The sequence below is a fragment of the Erpetoichthys calabaricus genome, chromosome 3, assembly GCF_900747795.2.
Source record: "Erpetoichthys calabaricus chromosome 3, fErpCal1.3, whole genome shotgun sequence".
NCBI classification, from domain to species: Eukaryota; Metazoa; Chordata; class Cladistia; order Polypteriformes; family Polypteridae; genus Erpetoichthys; species Erpetoichthys calabaricus.
The window spans coordinates 206,879,267-206,902,335 of NC_041396.2; the positions used below are offsets into that span (position 1 = coordinate 206,879,267).

The window sequence follows — 23,069 nt, forward strand, 5'->3', positions numbered from 1 at the left end:
TCATAGGTGAATCTCATTACAGTGATGCACTATTACCCGTACAACCACAGAAAATGCTCCATATTAACAGTGAGTGTGATCATCCTTATTACTTATCCATATTACTAACGACAAAGAACAGAGCAGTCATGAATTCACCATCACGGCTGCAAAACGATACGCTTCGAGTAACGGAACCACACAGATGACCCCGCATGAAAAAAAACAATAAACATAAGCGCCTACAACGCGCTTCTGAAACCGCAGAAGAAAAACTGTCTCGGCTCCAAAAACAAAAAGCTCAACTAACACAGGTACAGAAACGAGCCCAAATGGACAGATACAATTAACGTGGATGCATGCAGCGCACGTCTCAAACTGCGGAAGCAAAGCAGGCACGAACTATACCGCCTAGGTGAATCACATTACAGTGCTGCCTTATTAACAGTACATTAAACATCACAATGTCGCCAAAAAATGAAAATCCATATTACTCGAAAAAGGGAAAATATGTTCACCGCGGACCAGATGTCATTAAAACAAAAGCAGAATAAAGCGAGATCAGAAAAGAAAGACAGAGTACAAAGAAAAGTACAACGTCATAAACAGATTAAACGAGGGGGCCAAACACATTGACAGCAAGTTACAGATGATGAAGACCGGAATTCAAAAGCTTCAAAAACAAAAGCTCGACTGACCGAGATACAAACTGAAACGAGAAACACTACGGGGTCCGCAGTAGTCCACAATGCACCACATAATAGTACAGACAGAGCTCCGTATTAACAGTGGGGGGCCCCAGAGTGACACAGGCGAACGCTCCGCATTAAACGTGCATCATCCTCCCACATGGCTGCCCGGCGAGCATGGGTTCAAAACGCCGGGGGTAGGCGAGCGAAGAGAGCAGGGGGCGGAGCCCCCTTGTTTAAATATATATCGCGGATTTTTTGCTGGTTCGCGGATTTCTGTGGACAATGGGTCTTTTAATTTCTGGTACATGCTTCCTCAGTTGGTTTGCCCAGTTGATTTCATACAAGGGACGCTATTGGCAGATGGCTGAGAAGCTACCCAACCAGAGCGCGTATTACCTATTAAATAAAACTCCTCAAATATATTGTGAGCACGGGGGCTCTTCGCACCCCAAGAGGATACGGCCGCTCCTCAAAAAACGCTGAAAGATTACCTTCACATTGCTCTCTTCTTTGCTGGGCTTACATATGGCTGCTTTATCAAGCGATATGCTTCCTGCACGGTGCTTCGCATACTTAAAAGATCAAACAGCACATATTGATTTTTACTTTTCTCTCTCTCTGACATTCTCTGCTCCTGATGAAGGGGGTGTGAGCAGGGGGGCTGTTCGCACACCTAGACGATACGGACGCTCGTCTAAAAATGCTGAAAGATTATCTTCACGTTGCTCCCTTCTGTGCAGCTGCTTCGTGAAGCGACATGCTGCACAGTGCTTCGCATACTTAAAAGCTCGAAGGGCACGTATTGATTTTTGATTTGTTTGTTTTTTTCTGTCTCTCTCTCTCTCTCTCTCTCTGACATTCTCTGCTCCTGACAGAGGGGGTGTGAGCTGCTGCCTTCCTTGCAACTGCTTTGTGCGGCGGTGCTTCGCATACTTAAAAGCCAAACAACCCTATTGATTTGTTTGCTTTTCTCTCTCTCTCTCACATTCTCTGCTCCTGACGCGCACTCCTTTCAGGAGGAAGATATGTTTGCATTCTTTTAATTGTGAGACGGAACTGTCATCTCTGTCTTGTCATGGAGCACAGTTTAAACTTTTGAAAAAGAGACAAATGTTTGTTTGCAGTGTTTGAATAATGTTCCTGTCTCTCTACAACCTCCTGTGTTTCTGCGCAAATCTGTGACCCAAGCATGACAATATAAAAATAACCATATAAACATATGGTTTCTACTTCGTGGATTTTCACCTTTCGCAGGGGGTTCTGGAACGCAACCCCCGCGATCGAGGAGGGATTACTGTATGCTACATTACCTTTCTTTTCGCCTGTTACAATTTGCATCGCTTCTCTGTGATCATAAATATACACCTGACCAAATTGTGGTTGCTTCTAAATTAAACTTGTTGTTGCTTTAATTGTTGTGGGACCACAGATTCTCATAGCGTATGGTCCATTATTGTGTAAATCTATTTTTTAAGCATTGAATGATGCAAAGGCAAAAAGATTATTGTAGACTCGTATATTTTGCCTGTAGTGTTTGCGCATTCTGCGGTGGGCTGGCGCCCAGCCCTGGGTTTGTTCCTGACTTGTGCCCTGTGCTGGTTGGGATTAGCTTCAGTAGACCCCTGTGACCCTGTATTCAGATATAGCGGGTTGTGAAATGACTGACTGACTGACTGACTGTTTGTGGATTTCACTTTCCCCAAACATCAAGTCTTTTAATTCTTCTTACACCTCCTCATTGTGTAGAAACACTACTTTTCTCTGATGGCAACACGAATTAGACGATCTACAAGTCTCTGAGTTAAACTTCAAAGCCTTACAATATTTCCATACTTCTGACATATCACCTACGTCTATATATTCGATCTCTATTCGCCTTTCCGTTATTTCACTGGTAATAATTTCTCTTTGTTTGTGCTAATGCGATCTTTACTGTAATTTTTTTGATACTTTCGAATTTTTTCTGCTTTTATATTCTATAACTTGTGTATTGTGCCTACGTTTTTTTTTTGTGTCTTTTGAATTCCACTGTTTTCATTATCTCTAACCAGCTCTGCATGTTTTTCGCCCCCTAGTTTTTTTTAACCTCTTTATGATGTTTTACTTTGTTTTCTACTCTTTCATTTCTGACCTCACTTTGTCCTGCCATTTTTTCAATTACATCTGGTCCATGATGATTATTTTCCTTTTTTTCAAGTAATAATATCCTTTTATTTGCGCTAATGCTATCTTTATTATCTTTTTTTTGATACTTTTGAATTTTACTGCTTTCATATTCTTTACATTTCTCTGCATGTGTATCACGCCATCGTTTTTTTTTTTTTTTTGAGCCTTTTGAATTCCACTGCTTTCATAATCTCTTATCTACATTTTTTTCTCCCCAACGCTTTTGGGTCTCTTTTCTCCGCACTGCTCTTTCTTCTTCGTTTAGTTGTTGACATTTCATCTGTAATGTATTATCCTTATACGCTTTATATGAGCTGAGAGCAGAGTATCTGTGTCTGCTAAAAGCTTTTACATGACTGAGAGTTTTGGTGACCGTAGTCTTATTTGAAAATGGTTGTAAGTAGTGCGTGACTTGCAAGAATCTCATGTTCCACGTCCCCGTAAGACGGTCCTGGGACAATCTCTTGGCACCAAGTCTCATGTTTAAGGTACCCGAGAGACTCTCTGTGGCCAATCTCTTTCGTCTCGCGGGTCTTTTTAGTGTCTTCTGAGAAGATCATGTCTCATCTCCCTGGTCTCCCATCCAAGATTTCCGTATGTTTAACAACAATACAATTTTAAGTAGGGGAGACACAGTGTCACTGTAACTATCACTGCTGCATTAAGTCTAACACATCCTGAGTTTAAAACTAGGCCTGATCAATGTCTATATGGCTTTTTCATACTTTACTCAGTCTAAGTGGGCTTTTCTCCAAGTAATGCAGTTTTACTCCTAATTCTCAAAGAAATGTATATTGGGTTCACAGATTTCTCTAAATTGACATTAGAATAATTGTTAGTGTGCCTTGTGTTTAACTGGCACCCAGTCTGGGCTTGGTTCCTGTCTTGCACTCATCTCCAGACTTACCCCGAAATATATTAACTTGATTTCAAAATGAATAGACGAATGGAATTCTTAACCATTAATCCATTTTACATTTGTGACATTCCAACAGGTGTCTTTGAATATAAAATCTTCACTCTTAGAAGCTTCTGACTACTTACATTAAACTTTTAATTTTGCTCAAATAAACCACAATGAACTATAAGGCAACTTAACTTCAAATGAATTTACAGGACTGGGCTAGACTAAGTTAACAAGCAAAGGAGGCTAGGTTAGGAGATACTTTGCAGCATGGGAGGTCAACCAAGTGCTGTGGGGATAAAAAAAAAAAAAAAAACATACACAGGACTAAATTAAACTTAGCCTAGATTAGTATTAGTCAGTAATCAACCAAGATGCCTATTGCACATGAAACTGCATGTTGGTCGAGATAATCAAAAGAACATTTCTTAAAATTAAGAAAATCTCTCTATGATTTTAAAACCCATTACAATAAAAAAATGGAAAACCAGAAGTAATGCAGCTATTTTCCATTGTCATTAATAAGAAAGTACATCAGCTATTGCTTGCTAAGATGATTCCTTAACAGTTTTAGAATAAAATTATGAGTCTAGCAACTCAGGTTTAAGACTGAACTAATGGGATTAGGAGTGGAAGAATACTTTAAGAAGTATTTAAAATCTATACTGTACATCCAAAAACAAAGCAGTGAGGAAAAAATAATCCTAAAAGTCATTATGAAGGAGTGCAATAATTATAATTCATGATCATTCAACATTAAAAAAACCGTGATCATGGAGGTGATGTATAAAAATCTGTAAAACACCATTGTATTGCACAGTGTGTCTGGAGTAAAACAATGTCAGAATCAGTTTTTTTTTTTTTTTTTTTTTTTTTTAATTAATCCATCAAATGCCATCAAACAAGCCATTTTTTTAACTTATATTTACATTTTACTTACTCGGTTTATTACACTTGAAATAAACAAGGCATTTATTGTTGCAAGTTTTGATAATATGACTAACACAATATATTTAATTTCCAAAAAGGAAAAAGACATTAGCAAGAATTTTAAAAAAAAATTGCTAATCTAAATTATTTTGTAGACACTGTAATTTGTTTAGTATAACATGCTTACATATTGCATTGTAAATCAAGAATGACAGATGTTTCTATTACTTAAACAGTGTAAAATCAAGATTAACATTGAATACAACCATAATGCAAAGAGAAAAATGAAGATTCTATTCATATTGGACTTGCAAGTAAATCCCCTCTAGACAGAGGATTGAAACTGGTGACTAATACTGTCCCTGAGTGAGTAAAAGTAGATCTGTATGTGTGAGTACGCTCTGTAATGGACTGGTGCTTTGTGCTGGGTTTGTTCATCTTCGTTCAACCTTAAACTAGATTAAGCAAATTTAGTAGATGGATGGACAGACATCTTTCAGAAAGACGTTTTGGAGGACAGAAACTCTTGCATTATATACATTGATATTAAATGTCAAGCGTAGAATAAAATATGTAGTATATACTTAATATAAAACAAAAATAACTGATCAAAGGTTTGTGATATCAATACTATTATTAAATAAATGTTTTAATCATCATTCTAATCAAATCTGTATTGCTCTCTTAAGACTACAATTAACATATCATTGCCTTACTTACTTGCTCCCATGGCTGTTAAAATTTTCTTTTGTTACTTCAGATTTACACCTCTACAATGACTCACACTGTCTAACAATGCAGACTGAGCATCGCTACCCACTAAAGTCTTTAAAACATGGTTCTCTCTTTTGAAAAGCCACAACTCAGATAGTAAACAGCATTGACGGTGTGGATCAAATGCACACACGACAGCAACAGTTATTAAAGTAAAAAGGATTCTTACTTTTGGACATAGGGATCATTTAATTCCTGTTAAGATACCACATGTCCAATATCTGTGTTATTTTAAGTAAGTGATGAAGTTCTAATACAATAATTTTGTTGTATGATTATTTGCCAAAAGCATAAAAAAGTTAAGTGTTTACACAGTTTCAAGGAACAATAAAAACTGGCAAAAAAGTATGGTAATATCTTTATGTACATAATTTAAATATCCAGATTGTAGAAGATGTTTTTTAGGCATACTCCTCAATTTCTAAGTAAATACTCTAAACTAAGGTCAGCGTCATGCTACACAACGTTAGGTCTGACCACATGTCACACTTAACAGCAGCAATCAGGCTAAATAAGTATGGATCACAAGGGATAACTCAAGACATGACAGCAAAATTTAAAATTCCCAAAGTATGGAGAATTTATCACAGTCAATTAATGTGCTGCCTGACAGCACTGGTGGCTGCATTAATGTTTTCCAGGTAAAGTCAATTCAGCCACCATGGAAAAAACAAACGAGTCTTGTTGTTTGTATGGTGCATAATACCTACTTAATTTTCTTGCAGCACCATTGTATGCACTGCACATCTGGCTTAGTGCTCATTGGTTGTCAGCTTTCTCTCTCTCACTCACACACACACACACACACACACACACACACACACACACAGAGGCCCATCTCTATATCTTAAGATGCAATTTTAATTTTGACAGAGTTGCTAGGGATGTCACATAACACAGACATGTGCTGCATCTGTCCACAACTCACTAAGCTTATGTCAATTAAGTAATGGATGACAATTGCTGAAAAGGTTGTGCATTATGACGTCAACCTTAAGTAAAATACTTTGTCAGTCGTGATAACAAAAACAGTTAAACTGCAGAGCTAAAACTGTATATAACAGAACTGAATGACTCAATATATTGGTATTAAAAAAGGCCAAGAAAAATTATGTATTTTTTTTAACTTAAAGTACGTAGTTCTTGTATAAAGGATCAAGGTTGGGAGCATGCGTGGATAGCACGTTGTTGCACCTACCACATGCCAAACTACCTGGATTGGAACCCAAGAGCGGCGGGTGACACCTCAGGACCCAAAAATCAGAGACAGATGAAAGACTAATATCTCTAGCCAAAAACCTGTAAATGGAAAAGATATACTGTTGGTCACTAAAGGAGTCTAAAATGTGGTACACCCTCTTTTATTGATTACACTGAAATTATTCTCCTTTATTCCTGTTTAGATTGACTATGACTGATGTGTCACCTTTAAGTCTAATAAATGTTTTGTAACAGCTTGTTACAGTAATTTGCAAAAAGTACTAAAATCTACATTTTTATTTACTTCTTTTATTTATAGCCACTAATGTTCAATTTTGTGCTGTATATCAATAATAATATGTCTTTTGGTTTCTTCTTGGTTTAAGATATTATTCAAACTTAAAATTGAACATCAGGAAAGGAATATAATAATTATTGATAACTACTTACATTGCTCAGCCCTAATTAGTTACATTTCATGTCTTTTCTCTGCTGATGTACAGAAGGTGTGCTGTGTACTGATGTCATCCCTTTTCATTGTTGAAGGTTGCATATTATTTCTGTGGGTGTTTAATTTTAATACAAAAATTAACTGAATTTCAGTTATATGTAGAGGCTCATCAATATGTTACAATGGTAAATGCCCATTTAGATGGGAGAGAATTTGAATACTAGTCTACTTCGGGTGGGTGATTAGCCATAAGTTTGGTAAAAAGATTTAGATTCAGCTAGAAACAGTAAGGGTATTAGGCATGATATTAGCAGTGCATGTTATAGACATCCCAATGTCTCTTCTGCATACCTCAGTTGTAAAGAGTGTTTATTTGAGTTACTGTTGCTTTTCTATCAGCTCAAACCAGTCTAGTCATTCTCCTCTGACCTCTGGCATCAACAAGGCATTTTCACCCAGAGAACTGCCACTCACTGGATATTTTCCCTTTTTCAGACCATTCTCTGTACACACTAGACATGTGTGTGAAGATCCCAGTAGATCGGAAGTTTCTGAAATACTCAGAATAGCCCGTTTGGCACCAACAATCATCCCATGTTCAAAGTCACTTAAATCACATTGCTTCCCCATTCTGATGCTTGGTTTGAACTTCAATAGGTCGTCTTGACAATGTGTACATGTCTAAATGCATTGAGATGCTGCCATGTGATTAGCCAATTAGACATTTGCGTTAACAAGCAGTTGAACAGGTGTACCTAATAAAATGACCAATGAGTATATATAATGCAAAATATGATCACTGCAAAATTTAGGAACATTGTGAAATTAAAAAGAACTCGTCACTGAATGAATACGTACCTAAAAAAATTACATTTTGAAAGACACAGCAGCAGGATATAACAATGCAAATGACTGCAGTGCTAAAGAAATGGTTTATAAATACATGAGAGCAACAGTTAAACAGTTAATTCATATTTTTCTTAGAGGATAAGTTAGGTAATTTTCAAGTCAAAGTTATGTCTTTACAATCCTGGTATATTTTAACTTGCTTCCTAAAATTGTTTTCTAAAGTGAAGCATTTAAAATTTGTTACTTTTTTTTTTAATATATCTTGTCTGCGTTTGCAACATACAATAAGGGCTAATAGGGACACAGGTCCATAAAGAAAAAGCCTTAAAACCTACCAAATAAGTGCATTTTTCAAGCCAAAAATGTTAAAAAGAGTATTGATGTGTGTCTTGAAATTACATACAAAAATAAGAAGACTATCCAAAAGCAAAGAATTGTTATACTATTCAGTCATTTTAAAAGGAGACCAGCTGTGCATTTTACTTCACTTTGAAAAATAAGAAGACTATCCAAAAGCAAAGAATTGTTATACTATTCAGTCATTTTAAAAGGAGACCAGCTGTGCATTTTACTTCACTTTGCCCTCCATTGTGACCTTTCAATCCAAGGGGCATGGGTTTACCTTGAAAAGTAATTGCCAAGCACCATTATTGACATTACCGAATGGAGATATCCAGACATTAACTGCAGTCTCTCTTTTATAGAAAACTAGATAAAAATAACTGAAAATTCATGTTACATTTTTTCATTATACATAAGATTATTTCATTCATCCATTTTAATTATTTTGCCAGTACTAGGAGGCTCCGCTCCCTGCTCACTTCGCTCACCTATCCCCAGGATTGGTTTACTGGATATACAATTTAAAGAGATTGTTATTTTCATGGTAATTTTTACATATGCATTATTTTCACTTTTACTTTAAAACTTTTGTAAAAACAATACTTGTCCTTTATATCCGGCCCCGGGCGTGGTTAAATCTTTTTCTCGCAAGACGTATAATGCTGCTCGCGTTGTGAAATGAGTGGCGGTTGAACGCACGCTAAGGAGATGCCGTGGGATCATCTGCTGTCTTTCTGCAGCTGCTGGCGAGCTGCGTGTTTTGTTTGTCGCACTGTGTGTCGGTCATTTAAAATCCTGCTGTCCTTTTGCCATTTCGTGTCTCTGCCACTCGCATTGTGAAGGTTGGTGGGGGGGGGGGGGGGGGGGGGGGGGGGGGGGGGGGGGTGTTGTTGTAGCTGCGCATTGATCATTTCATAGCCTCTACATCAGCTGTCCTTTTGCCACTTCGTGTCTCTGCCGCATGCGTTGTAAAGGGGGGTAGGTGGGGGGCTGAACACATACTAAGGAGAAGCGTTCGGATCATCTGCTGGCTTGCTGCTGCTGTTGAGCTGCGTGCTCTGCTTGTCGTTGTTTTAAGAGCTGGGAGCACATGATGTGTGTCTGCCAAAAGCATTCCATCAACTGCTAGGTTAAATGTCCGTGAACTTGTTTTAAATGTTGTCTCACGGGACATCTTTTTTAATAATAGAAAGATATGCTTCCACTGGACTGATAATGTACATGTATGCTACAGTGAGAGAAAATGCTGAACAGGCCTGTGGCATGCAATAACAACTGAACCAATGTTTTAGCATGTGCTTGAAGTGGAACCATACTATTGGCAGTAGTCTGTGTTGTTGGCATCTTCTTCATCCTTGTAATGCGGCATTTATTTTACATGACATTTAAACCCAAACCTGAGACTGAAGTGCATTGATATATGTATATGATATCGAAGAGTCTTAGGGTTTCCCCCTTTGGAGATTAGAACGTGGCTGTATGCATTGGTAAGCCCAATTAAACTCCTCATTATAGGCATACAGTGCATCCGGAAAGTATTCACAGCGCATCACTTTTTCCACATTTTGTTATGTTACAGCCTTATTCCAAAATGGATTAAATTCATTTTTTCCTCAGAATTCTACACACAACACCCCATAATGAAAACATGAAAAAAGTTTGAGGTTTTTGCAAATTTATTAAAAATAAAAAAATTGAGAAAACACAAGTACATAAGTATTCACAGCCTTTGCTATGAAGCTCAAAATTTAAGCTCAGGTGCATCCTGTTTCCCCTGATCATCCTTGAGATGTCTCTGCAGCTTAATTGGACTCCACCTGTGGTAAATTCAGTTGATTGGACATGATTTGGAAAGGCACACACCTGTCTATATAAGGTCCCACAGTTGACAGTTCATGTCAGAGCACAAACCAAGCATGAAGTCAAAGGAATTGTCTGTAGACCTCCAAGACAGGATTGTCTCGAGGCACAAATCTGGGGAAGGTTACAGAAAACTTTCTGCTGCTTTGAAGGTCCCAATGACCACAGTGGCCTCCATCATCCGTTAAGTGGAAGAAGTTCGAAACCACCAGGACTTTTCCTAGAGCTGGCCGGCCATCTAAACTGAGCGATCGGGGGAGAAGGGCCTTAGTCAGGGAGATGACCAAGAACCCAATGGTCACTCTGTCAGAGCTCCAGAGGTCCTCTGTGGAGAGAGGAGAACCTTCCAGAAGGACAACCATCTCTTCAGCAATCCATCAATCAGGCCTGTATGGTAGAGTGGCCAGACAGAAACCACTCCATAGTAAAAGGCACATGGCAGCCCACCTGGAGTTTGCCAAAAGGAACCTGAAGGACTCTCAGACCATGAGAAAGAAAATTCTCGGGTCTGATGAGGCAAAGATTGAACTCTTTGGTGTGAATGCCAGGTGTCACGTTTGGAGGAAACCAGGCACCGCTCATCACCAGGCCAATACCATCCCTACAGTGAAGCATGGTGGTGGCAGCATCATGCTGTGGGGATGTTTTTCAATGGCAGGGACTGGGAGACTAGTCAGTATAAAGGGAAAGATGACTGCAGCAATGTACAGAGACATCCTGGATGAAAACCTGCTCCAGAGTGCTCTTGACCTCAGACTGGGGTGACGGTTCATCTTTCAGTAGGACAACGACCCTAAGCACACAGCCAAGATATCAAAGGAGTGGCTTCAGGGCAACTCTGTGAATGTCCTTGAGTGGCCCAGCCACAGCCCAGACTTGAATCCGATTGAACACCTCTGGAGAGATCTTAAAATGGCTGTGCACTGACGCTTCCCATCCAACCTGATGGAGCTTGAGAGGTGCTGCAAAGAGGAATGGGCGAAACTGGCCAAGGATAGGTGTGCCAAGCTTGTGGCATCATATTCAAAAAGACTTGAGGCTGTAATTGCTGCCAAAGATGCATCGACAAAGTATTGAGCAAAGGCTGTGAATACTTATGTACACGTGATTTCTCAGATTTTTTATTTTTAATAAATTTGCAAAAACCTCAAGTAAACTTTTTCACATTGTCATTATGGGGTGTTGTGTGTAGAATTCTGTGGAAAAAAATGAATTTAATCAATTTTGGAATAAGGCTGTAACATAACAAAATGTGGAAAAAGTGATGCGCTGTGAATACTTTCCGGATGCACTGTATGTCCATTAATAAACATGTTTTGCATGTTCTCCCTGTGTATTTACAGAATGATTGATACAAGTGATATGTCAAGTGAGTTCAGTGTTATCCTCAAGTCTTTATCATATTTTAAGCAAAAGCGACTCATCTATAAGGCTGAAGTTAGCTACTTAACTGCAGATCCTTATTTGCCCGACTAATTATTCATGGTTCCTTAGAAAGTGTGGCTTGGCTCAGCTCTTTAAAAAAAAAATCTAAGGCTTTTATTGAAAATACAATACCGTGTAATCAGTTCATTTCAGATTTACTGTACGTGTATAAAGTACAATAAAACTCATATGTGCTCTTTTCCATATCTTTGTGTGATTCTCTGTCTGTAGGCTATGTAAAATAACACAAAATGTAATGGGCAAAAACTCAGCTCTGTTTACAAAAAAAAAAAAAATAATCAAATGATTTAGGCACACATCTGTCTGTTGTTACTAGCCATGGCAGAACATAACTACCAAAGAAACAGAACTGCAGAAGCAAAAGTAAGATATTAAGTTTAGCTCAGCTTGGCAAAGGGTGGTGGTTAAAGGGGATGGGGGCTGTCAGCACTTCAGCAAATAGAAAATGTATTCTTCCCTCAAGCAAAACAGTACCACAAATCTGAGATAAAAACAATTATTTCTAATTTCCCTTCATTATCACAAGGATAAATATGGATGTTATTAAACCAAAACCTTTGCTGCTTCAAAGTGGACATATTTGCCAGGTTTCAAGGCTTTTTCGTTCAGCTAGGGACCTGTGTACCCATTAGCCCTATTGTAACCTCCAGGAACAGACAAAGTATTTTTAACATTTGTTTAAAAATTCTTCACTTTAGAAGACAATTTTATAAGGCAAGTTAATATATCCCATGATTATGAAGAAAAAAACATTGGTTTGAAGAATACCAAGCTTATCCTTTTAAGTCTACATGTGTTTAGAACTCAGAATTATGATATTAAAGGATCTAGAAATAAAACAAAAGTGGTAATAGGGTGAAAAAGGCTGAAATCAAATAAATCAAACAAATATCAAGATCACATAGTTTTTACCCCCTTAGTGCTTGAGGTTAGCGACACAAATCACTGCACATTGGTATTTCTCCAAGACTGGCAGCCTGCAAATATTGTCCCATTATATAAAAAACTGATTAAACATTGATTATGGGTAAATTAATGGCCAATTATTAAAGAAAATATCGAGCAATGCCTACCTTGTAGGCGGCATGGTGGCACAGTGGGTAGCACTGCTGCCTCGCAGTCAGGAGAGCCGGGTTCGCTTCCTGAGTCCTCCCTGTGTAGAGTTTGCATGTTCTCCCCGTGTCTGCGTGGGTTTCCTCTGGGTACTCCGGTGTCCTCCCACAGTCCAAAGACATGCATGTCCCTAGTGTGTGCTTGGTGTGTGTGTGCGCCCTGTGGTGGGCTGGTGCCCTGCCCGGGGTTTGTTTCCTGCCTTGTGCCCTGTGTTGGCTGGGATTGGCTCCAGCAGATCCCCATGACCCTGTAGTTAGGATATAGTGGGTTGGATAATGGATGGATGGATGGATGGCCTACCTTGTACAGGTGAATTAGTGAACAGTCACCATGGCATGATTTTAGATTGGGTATATTATGTTTCACTAATGTACTGGAATACTATGAACAAGCAATAAAAGCATTTGATGAATGGGCTGCATGCTTTTAAAAAGTAGTGGATAAGGTAAAGCTAGTGAAAGTTCAAGGATCAACATATAGTTAGGTTCAAAATTCAATCAAAGACCCAAACAAATTTTTGCAAATTACAGTGCATCCAGAAAGTATTCACAGCATCACTTTTTCCACCTTTTGTTATGTTACAGCCTTATTCCAAAATGGATTAAATTCATTTTTTTCCTCAGAATTCTGCACACAACACTCCATAATGAAAACGTGAAAAAAGTTTACTTGAGGTTTTTGCAAATTTATTAAAAATGAAAAAACTTGAGAAATCACATGTACATAAGTATTCACAGCCTTTACTCAATACTTTGTCGATGTACCTTTGGCAGCAATTTCAGCCTCAAGTCTTTTTGAATATGATGCCACAAGCTTGGCACACCTATCCGTGGCCAGTTTCACCCATTCCTCTTTGCAGCACCTCTCAAGCTCCATCAGGTTGGATGGGAAGCGTCAGTGCACAGCCATTTTAAGATCTCTCCAGAGATGTCCAATCGGATTCAAGTCTGGGCTCTGGCTGGGTCACTCAAGGACATTCACAGAGTTTTCCTGAAGCCACTCCTTTGATATTTTGGCTGTGTGCTTAGGGTCGTTGTCCTGCTGAAAGATGAACCGTCGCCCCAGTCTGAGGTCAAGAGCGCTCTGGAGCAGGTTTTCATCCAGGATGTCTCTGTACATTGCTGCAGTCATCTTTCCCTTTATCCTGACTAGTCTCCCAGTTCCTGCCGCTGAAAAACATCCCCACTGCATGATGCTGCCACCACCATGCTTCACTGTAGGGATGGTGCCAGGTTTCCTCCAAACGTGACTCACGCCTGGCATTCACACCAAAGAGTTCAATCTTTGTCTCATCAGACCAGAGAATTTTCTTTCTCATGGTCTGAGAGTCCTTCAGGTGCCTTTTGGCAAACTCCAGGCGGGCTGCCATGTGCCTTTTACTAAGGAGTGGCTTCCGTCTGGCCACTCTACCATACAGGCCTGATTGGTGGATTGCTGCAGAGATGGTTGTCCTTCTGAAAGGTTCTCCTCTCTCCACAGAGGACCTCTGGAGCTCTGACAGTGACCATCGGGTTCTTGGTCACCTCCCTGACTAAGGCCCTTCTCCCCCGATCGCTCAGTTTAGATGGCCGGCCAGCTCTAGGAAGAGTCCTGGTGGTTTCGAACTTTTTCCACTTACGGATGATGGAGGCCACTGTGCTCATTGGGACCTTCAAAGCAGCAGAAATTTTTCTGTAACCTTCCCCAGATATGTGCCGTGAGACAATCCTGTCTCGGAGGTCTACAGACAATTCCTTTGACTTCATGCTTGGTTTGTGCTCTGACATGAACTGTCAACTGTGGGACCTTATATAGACAGGTATGTGCCTTTCCAAATCATGTCCAGTCAACTGAATTTACCACAGGTGGACTCCAATTAAGCTGCAGAAACATCTCAAGGATGATCAGGGGAAACAGGATGCACCTGAGCTCAATTTTGAGCTTCATAGCAAAGGCTGTGAATACTTATGTACATGTGCTTTCTCAATTTTTTTATTTTTAATAAATTTGCAAAAACCTCAAGTAAACTTTTTTCACGTTGTCATTATGGGGTATTGTGTGTAGAATTCTGAGGAAAAAAATGAATTTAATCCATTTTGGAATAAGGCTGTAACATAACAAAATGTGGAAAAAGTGATGCGCTGTGAATACTTTCCGGATGCACTGTAGGTGATGTTAAATATAGTCTCCTGCAGGTGTCAGTTCCAGGGCCCATGATCTTTTTAATTTATATAAATTATCTTGATAAAAATGAAAGCACAGAAAGAAAATTGGAGTTATAGTGAACTTGTCACTCATTAATACTTGGTATTAATGTTGCAGATTCAGGTTAGATATTCATAAGCAATAATACTAGATTAGAATCACTTCTTAAATTAAAAGTCAATAAAAACCATACAGACTCAAAATGAAACTGGTATATACTAGTCAGTTCATTTTTACAATCACAACTTTTCTCCAGCATTACTGTTGCAAGTAACTGTTGTCCCTATGCCCCCACTCATAGATGGCGCCTATGCAATACACGCTAATATAGCTCTGAATGCATCAATCCAGATGGAAGTGCCGGCTAGGTGAAGTGCCATAATCTTTGCAGATTTGTGGCATGATTAAGGTTTCTGTACTTCCCTTTTAATTCTTAGAAGTTTAGAAAAATTGGATTCCTGCATTGTTGTTATTTGCTCAATATTTTTCCAATTGTAGTGTGCACATATTCACCAAAGAAAGCACATTTATTGCTAGTGCAAAAGACACAGGTTTGAATTATTTCCTTTAAAACTCAATATCTTCATATGGAAAGTACAATATAGTGTAACTGCTTCATATTTTACGCAAAATATTACAATACAGCACACAAATTACACAGTCAACAACCAGAAAGTAGCTTAGCGCAAATAGTCGATTTAATGTTGCCTGACTGAAAACATTAATTCCTCTTTGTCATTTTCTTAACCCCTTTCATTATAACCCTGCCTCCAAAGAAATTGGCAAAGCAGACTAATTCCACAAAAACAAAATATTCTTTTTATTCATGAAAAGGTCTATACGCCACATTGTTATGGGCAAACGTGACAGAAGTCAAGAAAGAATACACTTAATTTGTCTCACAGCCCTTTATTCCATCTTGTGGATAGAACATAAGTGTCAAGTGGCTACTCAACTCAGCCTTACAGTGCAAACTCTCATCTAACCGGCATTGTAGGTGGCATCTAAGGGATCTTGTGTTTAACAGACAGGACCCTGCATTTGGGAAAGTAGGCAGTCTGAAAGCCACCAAAGGTGGCCCTTTATTTAAAAGAAGGGTCTTAAAAATACTGAAAGCAAGTTAGAATAGTCTCACTGGCAGTAGGTCGTGTATCTAGAGTGGAAAGAAGGGGGGGGTGGGAGTCAACAGAATAGGATATACAGAAGGATTGTTAGGTTTTTGAAGAAAAATTAGTAAGTGAGCGAGCCTTCTAATGCAAAGACAGGGACAATACACCACGCAGTCAAAGCCAAGTTAAACAGGTACTGCAGGATTTATTGTATTGTTCCGGCTTTTACTTCGAAACTGTATGTTCCTCCTTTCTAAGCATTTCTTCCCTATTTTGTATAGTGTAGCTATTTTAAATATTATATAAAGCTGTATTACACATTGTTAGAAAAAGAATTATAATAGCAACAGGCATTTCTAGCACTGGACTACAGAAACTGTACTTGAGGAGGCATGATGGACATATAGGTCAATCTAACCGTTGTCCTAGGACAGCGATTAGTAAATATTCAAAGTACATGAAATATACACTACAGCATATATTACATTAGGGACACAAATAAACAGAAGGTAGTCACTCATGTGCATACTATAAAAAACTAACCATGGGCAAAGCAGATCATACACACACACACACACACACACACACACACACACACACACACACACACACACACAGAACAAAAAGTTGCTAATAAATACTTCTTATTTTGACGCTTAACATAAGCGCATCACTGAATTTAAAAAGCCTAATTTGAAGATAAGTTTACTAAGTCCATTAAGATTTATGGTCAGTTGGTCAGGGAGGACAGGAAAAAACAACTCAAGGGGCAAAATGCTGGAGAAAAAAAAAATCTGTAGGGATTGCAGGCCAAAAGACTGCCCAGCCCCCTTTGGGCATTCTACCCAACATAAAGGTGCTAAAGTCGGTCTTATTAAAGCAAAAAGAACACTGGCATATAAAAATTCATTATTTGGAATGAAAATAAATACATCTTTACAATATAATTTATAATTCTCTAAATATACAGCTTGCATTGTATAATGTATTTAAATTAACATCATAGCAGAAAACAATTTTACACACATTACCTAAATTTTAATGTCCTGGAATCCCACTGCCAGAAGCAAATGGATCCATCTGCCCCAGTAGAAGAAAGAAATCTTTTCGAGCCACAACACAATGGAGAAAACTATAATGAAGTCAAAAAAGTACATTTTTTGTTAAATATATATAGTATATATTTGGTGTTTTGAAAATATACATTTGATTGTGTTGTTTGTGAGTCTTATCATACTTTACAAGAGATTAAATGACACAATTATGATGCATATAAAAATGCATACCAATTACATGAAATAGAACATCTGAAAATAAGTGCAAGTTCATTTATAGTATTCAATAGTAATTAGCAACATATGCTACATGAAATGTGAAAGTTATCTTAATGTTATCTAATATGATTATTCTGTCTTGATTAAATAAAAACTATTAAAAATAAGACATTTGCCAGAGTAAACGAAATCTCTCATGAGGGAAATATTGAAGGCTATACCTGCAATGATGTGATAGATGCCCCATGTCCTTCAAGAACAGCAAGTGGTGCACAGGTCTGAAGACACCATACTCTGATCATTTTATCACAGCTGCCTGCAGCAATCATGGTGTTCTCATAGTTAACAGCCATGTCAGAGATCTCAGCGGCATGTCCTCTCAAAGTGGCTAACAACCGGCCATCATCTGTTGCCCAAATTTTTACTAAACAGTCATCTGAGCCCTTTAAATGATCAGAAATAAAAAAAAATGTTAACGTACAAAGCAGATAATTTCTTTTCAAAAAATACTGGCAAAAACTAGACAATTTTATATTTACTACTTTTACTATTTTTTAACTACCTACTATATTTTATCATATTCAGAGAACAGTTTCAGTTTTGATAATAGTTCTTATTTAAAAATTTAGAAAATAATTCAAAACAATTAAATTTTTAACTGTAAGCTTGTAAAGCAATAAACATTCAAGCAATTTTAAATGAACCCGAAGCAGTCATAGAGAAACCCCACAGAAATATCTATCATGTATTTCTGAATAGGAAGTTTTGTTTTAAGAATAATTAATAAGGTGCATAAACATTCTGCTGTAAAATAGACTCATCTGGCATAAAAGGATGGAAGATTGTGAATTAATACCCTGATGATTTCATTGTCAAAATACCGCATGTACCTGACCTGAGAACTGAAAATTACTCAGTTGCCACAGAAACAACTCAGTATTAAGAAATTGTAAGCTTCTCTGCCACAATTTGAATTTACATTAACCTGAAATATTTTAATGATGCTTGCTGGAAAATTAATATATCACAATCCTGAGATCCTCCATCCCCTTAGCAAAAACAACACATCTCTCACAATATCCAAGTACAATTACATTTTCTTTTCCTATACATTAAGATCTTCCCATTTCTACACAATCACCCCAAAGCAACCACTCTACCTTAAAAATAAAAATAGAACAGCAATCTAAAGTTTTTTCTTTACATTTACTTGCAATATTATAACAAAAATTTAAGAAATTAAATCTGTCTCCAGAAAAATAAAATTAATCAATCAATTTCATGGCATCCAAATTTGCCTGTAGGGGTTGAAAAAATAGCATGTTAAGTGTGGTTAATTTCATGCCACATAAATGCCCAAACGTTCCCTATGGGACACTGTAACACCACATTTAAAAAAGGGCAATAGCTTAATGTCTTTAAAAGTTCCAATTTTAACAATAAGAACAGCAATGAAATACAACTAACCAGCCATATAATGCATTTTAAATGTGAAAGTTTCAAACACACATGCATATTAATGATATTTATATAAGTTGATTTCTGTCTGTCTGGCAGGTATACACTGTTGAGTATAATCAATGTTTACAATGCAACATGTATTGGGATATTTTTTGTAATGCACATACTGTATCAATGAAAATAAATTGAAAACATTAATGCTGCAATATGCCCAATATTGTGTAGCTGTTAGATGGATTTCATAATAGACTGGCAAAATCTAAAGACAAACTGAGAAGAGAAAAAAGTCAGAATTAAATGGCCTAATTGAAGGAGTCAAGGCTGAAAATGATTTAAAGCTGGCCTCTGAAGTTTTTGTTAACATTCTAGGCAACGTCATTAAAAAAGTCCAGAAACTGAAACTTCATATCGCTTATCTAGTAAATGCTCCCTAGTGTCTTCATTGCCGGATTTGATAAACTTCAGAAAAAATTAATTATGCTATTACATATTAGAAGGAAGTTTTTTTTTTGTTTTAAACAGAGAGTGAAACATCTTTCTGTATTTTGGACTGCAGTAGAAAAGGACTGCTTTTTTATTTGTGAATAGAGATGGCATCAGGCACAGGCAATTCTTCACAGCCAGATTAAACATTCTACAAAAGGTAAGAAAACGAATTAAAATAATAATAATCACTATTTTAAAATTGAATAAGCTTTAATAGGGCCTGGGGAAGAGATTGTGAATGGGCTTTCTAAAGTTAATAAAAGACATTAATCTGTCATAAATCAAAAGTAAGCGTGATCTAACTACTTACAGTAGAATTGAAAGACACAATACAAAAACTATTAAGAAGGGCAATGACATATTAGGTTTAATAGCACAATGTAATGCATGCAAATCACGAGAAGCTAAGTGTTAAACAAAACAATTCACTAGTGAGACCACATCTGGAATATTGTTTGTAGTTCTTGTCCACAGAAGAGCAACTAGACTGATTTCAGGACTATAGGTTTGAACTATGAGGAAATATTGTAAGAGCTTAACCTTTTCAGTTTACACAAAGGTTATTGACGACTCTGAGTACCATAGATACTGTGTGTGAAATAAACAACCAAGCAGTGTAATACATAATGCTACTTTGAGGACCTTAAACCTTAATGGATGTTATTTTTCCCAGCTTTAAGAAAACAGGTGAGATATGCTGTGGTGAACTTCCTGTTCTCATGAAAATTGTTATTTGCTAATATTACTTCAAATGCATCTGTCCACAAAGATTATGACAAAACACAGATAATGCTGCTTAAGGTCTGAGTTTTCATCGGACTTTAAAAAGCAAAAGCTTTTTTAGAACTGCAGCTAAGGTCATGAACAAGAGAAGCAGCTGACTTACTAAAAATAAAGCTGAGATGCTTCCGTTCATTAAAAAGAATCTTTCACTTAATTCTCTTCATTTCAATTCAGCTCTTAGTTTCATAGACATACAATTACTCTGTCATTACTCTAACATACTGCTAATATACTTTTACATATTAATGTAAATTTTGATAAAGTTAGAATTTACAGCATTTACATGAACAATAAATATGGTTAAATAACTAGCTTACATTTATGCTGCAGACAACCAAAACAATCATGATATCGACAAAGTTTATCTGTGTGCTTGGGTAGCTAAAGAGTCCAATTCTTGAGCTACAGGTTTGTATTTGGGAGCTACTACTGCAAATTAAGTTCTGACACCCTCTCCATGTCATTACCGACATTTGTCTGCCTCACCAGAGAGATCCAAGATGTCAAAATCAAGTAGCTACTGATGAGTCATCTGTCACCACAGAGGAAAATCCATTGGTAGAGGCTCCCAGCTTGTGATGTTCATGTAACATTTTATAAGGCAGGCTTTGAAGACATGTTTCAATTAATCCTTCTGGTGCCGCCAAAGATTTTGTCACCTCAGCTTCCCTCTGAATTGGAAATTTGTCTCTGGAGATGTGTATCATTCATTTTGAGGCATGGGCCCATCAATCAAAGTTGGATCTGAAGGATCATACATACAGTACCTTCAGTGTTGGCAATGTTTGCCTCACAGGAGACACTAGAAATTGTGCAATGGTTATCCAGATGAAGAGGACCTTCCAGAAATAACATTAATGGAGCTTATCAAGACTTTTATTTACATGATAATCTGAAGGCTTTTCATATGAAAACTGCAGCTAGTAAATTGTTAAATGATAAATGTAGCTAGTACAAGTCTTAGAGACTAGAAATATAAAAAGCTTATATAGACCATGAGCTCAATTATCTTTATACGGTTATGATTCTTAAAGACTGAAAGGCAAAGTTTCCTGAAAGAGATGCTTAAAGCCAATATTTGCTGTTTGCCTTTAGGGATAGTTGGCTGCCAAGGTATGGAATAAGTCAGTACAGAAATGGTGATTTTCCGTATCCATCTCATTAACCTGGCTAGGGACATCCAGATATTCACATTGCCGAGGGACAGTGCTACATTCTTTTACACCTTAGCAATGTGTATCAGAGTATTTTGGAGTGTTCCTGCAATGTAGGGAAAATATCACAATGTCATCCACATGCTGAAAATACAAAGTTATCATCTAAGACTTTTTTTTCTTTACCTTAAACCAAATTTGTGCATTTGGATAGCTGTCCATCAAAATAAATGTCAGCACCACAGAGAGAAAGGGCACGGATTAGAAGCAAAACAGAGAGGCAGAAAATTATTAAGAATTGAAATGAACACACCCTTTAAGACTCCTGTTCAAACGGGTGAAAGTAGTAGTTTCTTTACCATGGCAAAGAACAGTTGCAGTCATTTGATCACTTGGCAGACAATAAAATGCTTGATAGGACAGCAGTCTAGACAGTTCCTTTTAGAAGGCTTCCCAACTGAAAGTCAAATACCTTTACTGGGTCGAGGCTATGGTTTGTTCTTAGAAAAAGAATGGCTTATTCTCCATAGGTTGGCAGCAGCTCAAAATATAGTACTTCTGGTTCTTATTAACAAATAAGGCTAGAAGTGACTATAAGTTTTGCAAATACCGAATAGGTAGCAGGTTCAGGAAATTCTCAGAAAGCTTTTGATATACATATCAGTCTACATTCCTCACATATGGTTAAGAGCTGTGGGTAGGAAACGAAAGGATTAGGAATTGAGAAAAATTGATAAACTAGAGTTCCTAGACAAATTGCTGTGATTACTCTCTCCATAAAAGTTAGAGAAGATCAGCAATAAGGTAGGCCCCTAAAAAGTGCCACAGCTTGACTGACTTGAGATAAGATAGTTGACACCATTTTGGCATGTAGGTATAATGTTTTCTGCCATCGGTACTCCTGCTGAAATTGTCAGGTAGACACAAAGGCAACATCAATGACAGGACAGTGAGGAACAGGTTCCATGCTACTGGCCTTAGATCAAAAGATTATGTATGAGGCCCTCTACTCATATCTCCTAAATGTCAGACCATACAGCAGAACAATACCACACAACTGATGTGGTCCCTTCTACCCTGTAAAATTAATTATGGCGTGCAGGTGCTGCTTTAGCCTGCCTTCTCTCCTGACCTTAACCCAAAAGAATATCTTTGGGATGCCCTAGATCAAAACATATGGAGATGCTGCCTGCCTATAACCAGGAAATTTCAGAATTTTCTGCAGGAATGTGATAATATCTGATAACTGCAGGTTTAGGGGCAGTAGTGGCTGTAAATGGTGATCACGCAAGATGCTGAATTAGCCAGCTAAACTGAATTACCTTGTTTGGCGTGGAAGAATAATTTTAGGGTAAACCAGCATTCATCTTAAAAAAAATAGCATAAACTGCTAATACATGTCAGAAACCTGTTCAGGCATATCGGGAAATCTAAAAATGGTCAAGTGAACAACTGAGACAAAAATGTAATACTCATCTTTCAGTACATTTTGTGTAAGAGATCAGATGACCTGTACTCAACAAGATTGTACAGTTGTTATATACACAGAAATTTCAGGGGTGGTGGCTCAACCCAAAGAGTATAAGAACAACCAGAATGTAGCAAAATATACTTTTATTTTATATAGATCATTTGGGTGTAAACCAATGAACCAACCAGAGCAAATGTATGCATTGATTGACACTTATTTAAATTTAGTTGCTTATAAAATAAACCTATACTTCTAATATTTGACCATTCTGATCATGCTGTTGAAGAATGCTCACTGTTCAAGCATTAGCTGAAGAGTAATAGATGACGCAGATGGACAAACTTTTTCTCCTGCCTGATTACTGACTTATTTTTTTTTTTTTTTTTATTCAAACTTGTGCCGGTGGAGGATAATTTTCTTTCTTTTTTTCTTATGTTGACT

The 23,069-nt window shown here is 37.6% G+C and overlaps 1 protein-coding gene across 1 annotated transcript in view; it reads right to left on the bottom strand.

Annotated features, from left to right (window-relative positions):
- Positions 1 to 23,069, bottom strand: part of phip (pleckstrin homology domain interacting protein) — a 202,300-nt gene that overhangs the window by 132,448 nt on the left and 46,783 nt on the right. Inside the window, exons 8-9 of the mRNA XM_028797719.2 lie at positions 17,495 to 17,716; positions 17,031 to 17,131 (exon numbers count right to left, since the gene is read on the bottom strand). Coding sequence (XP_028653552.2) covers positions 17,031 to 17,131; positions 17,495 to 17,716 — 323 coding nt within the window. The remainder of the gene's footprint in view (positions 1 to 17,030; positions 17,132 to 17,494; positions 17,717 to 23,069) is intronic.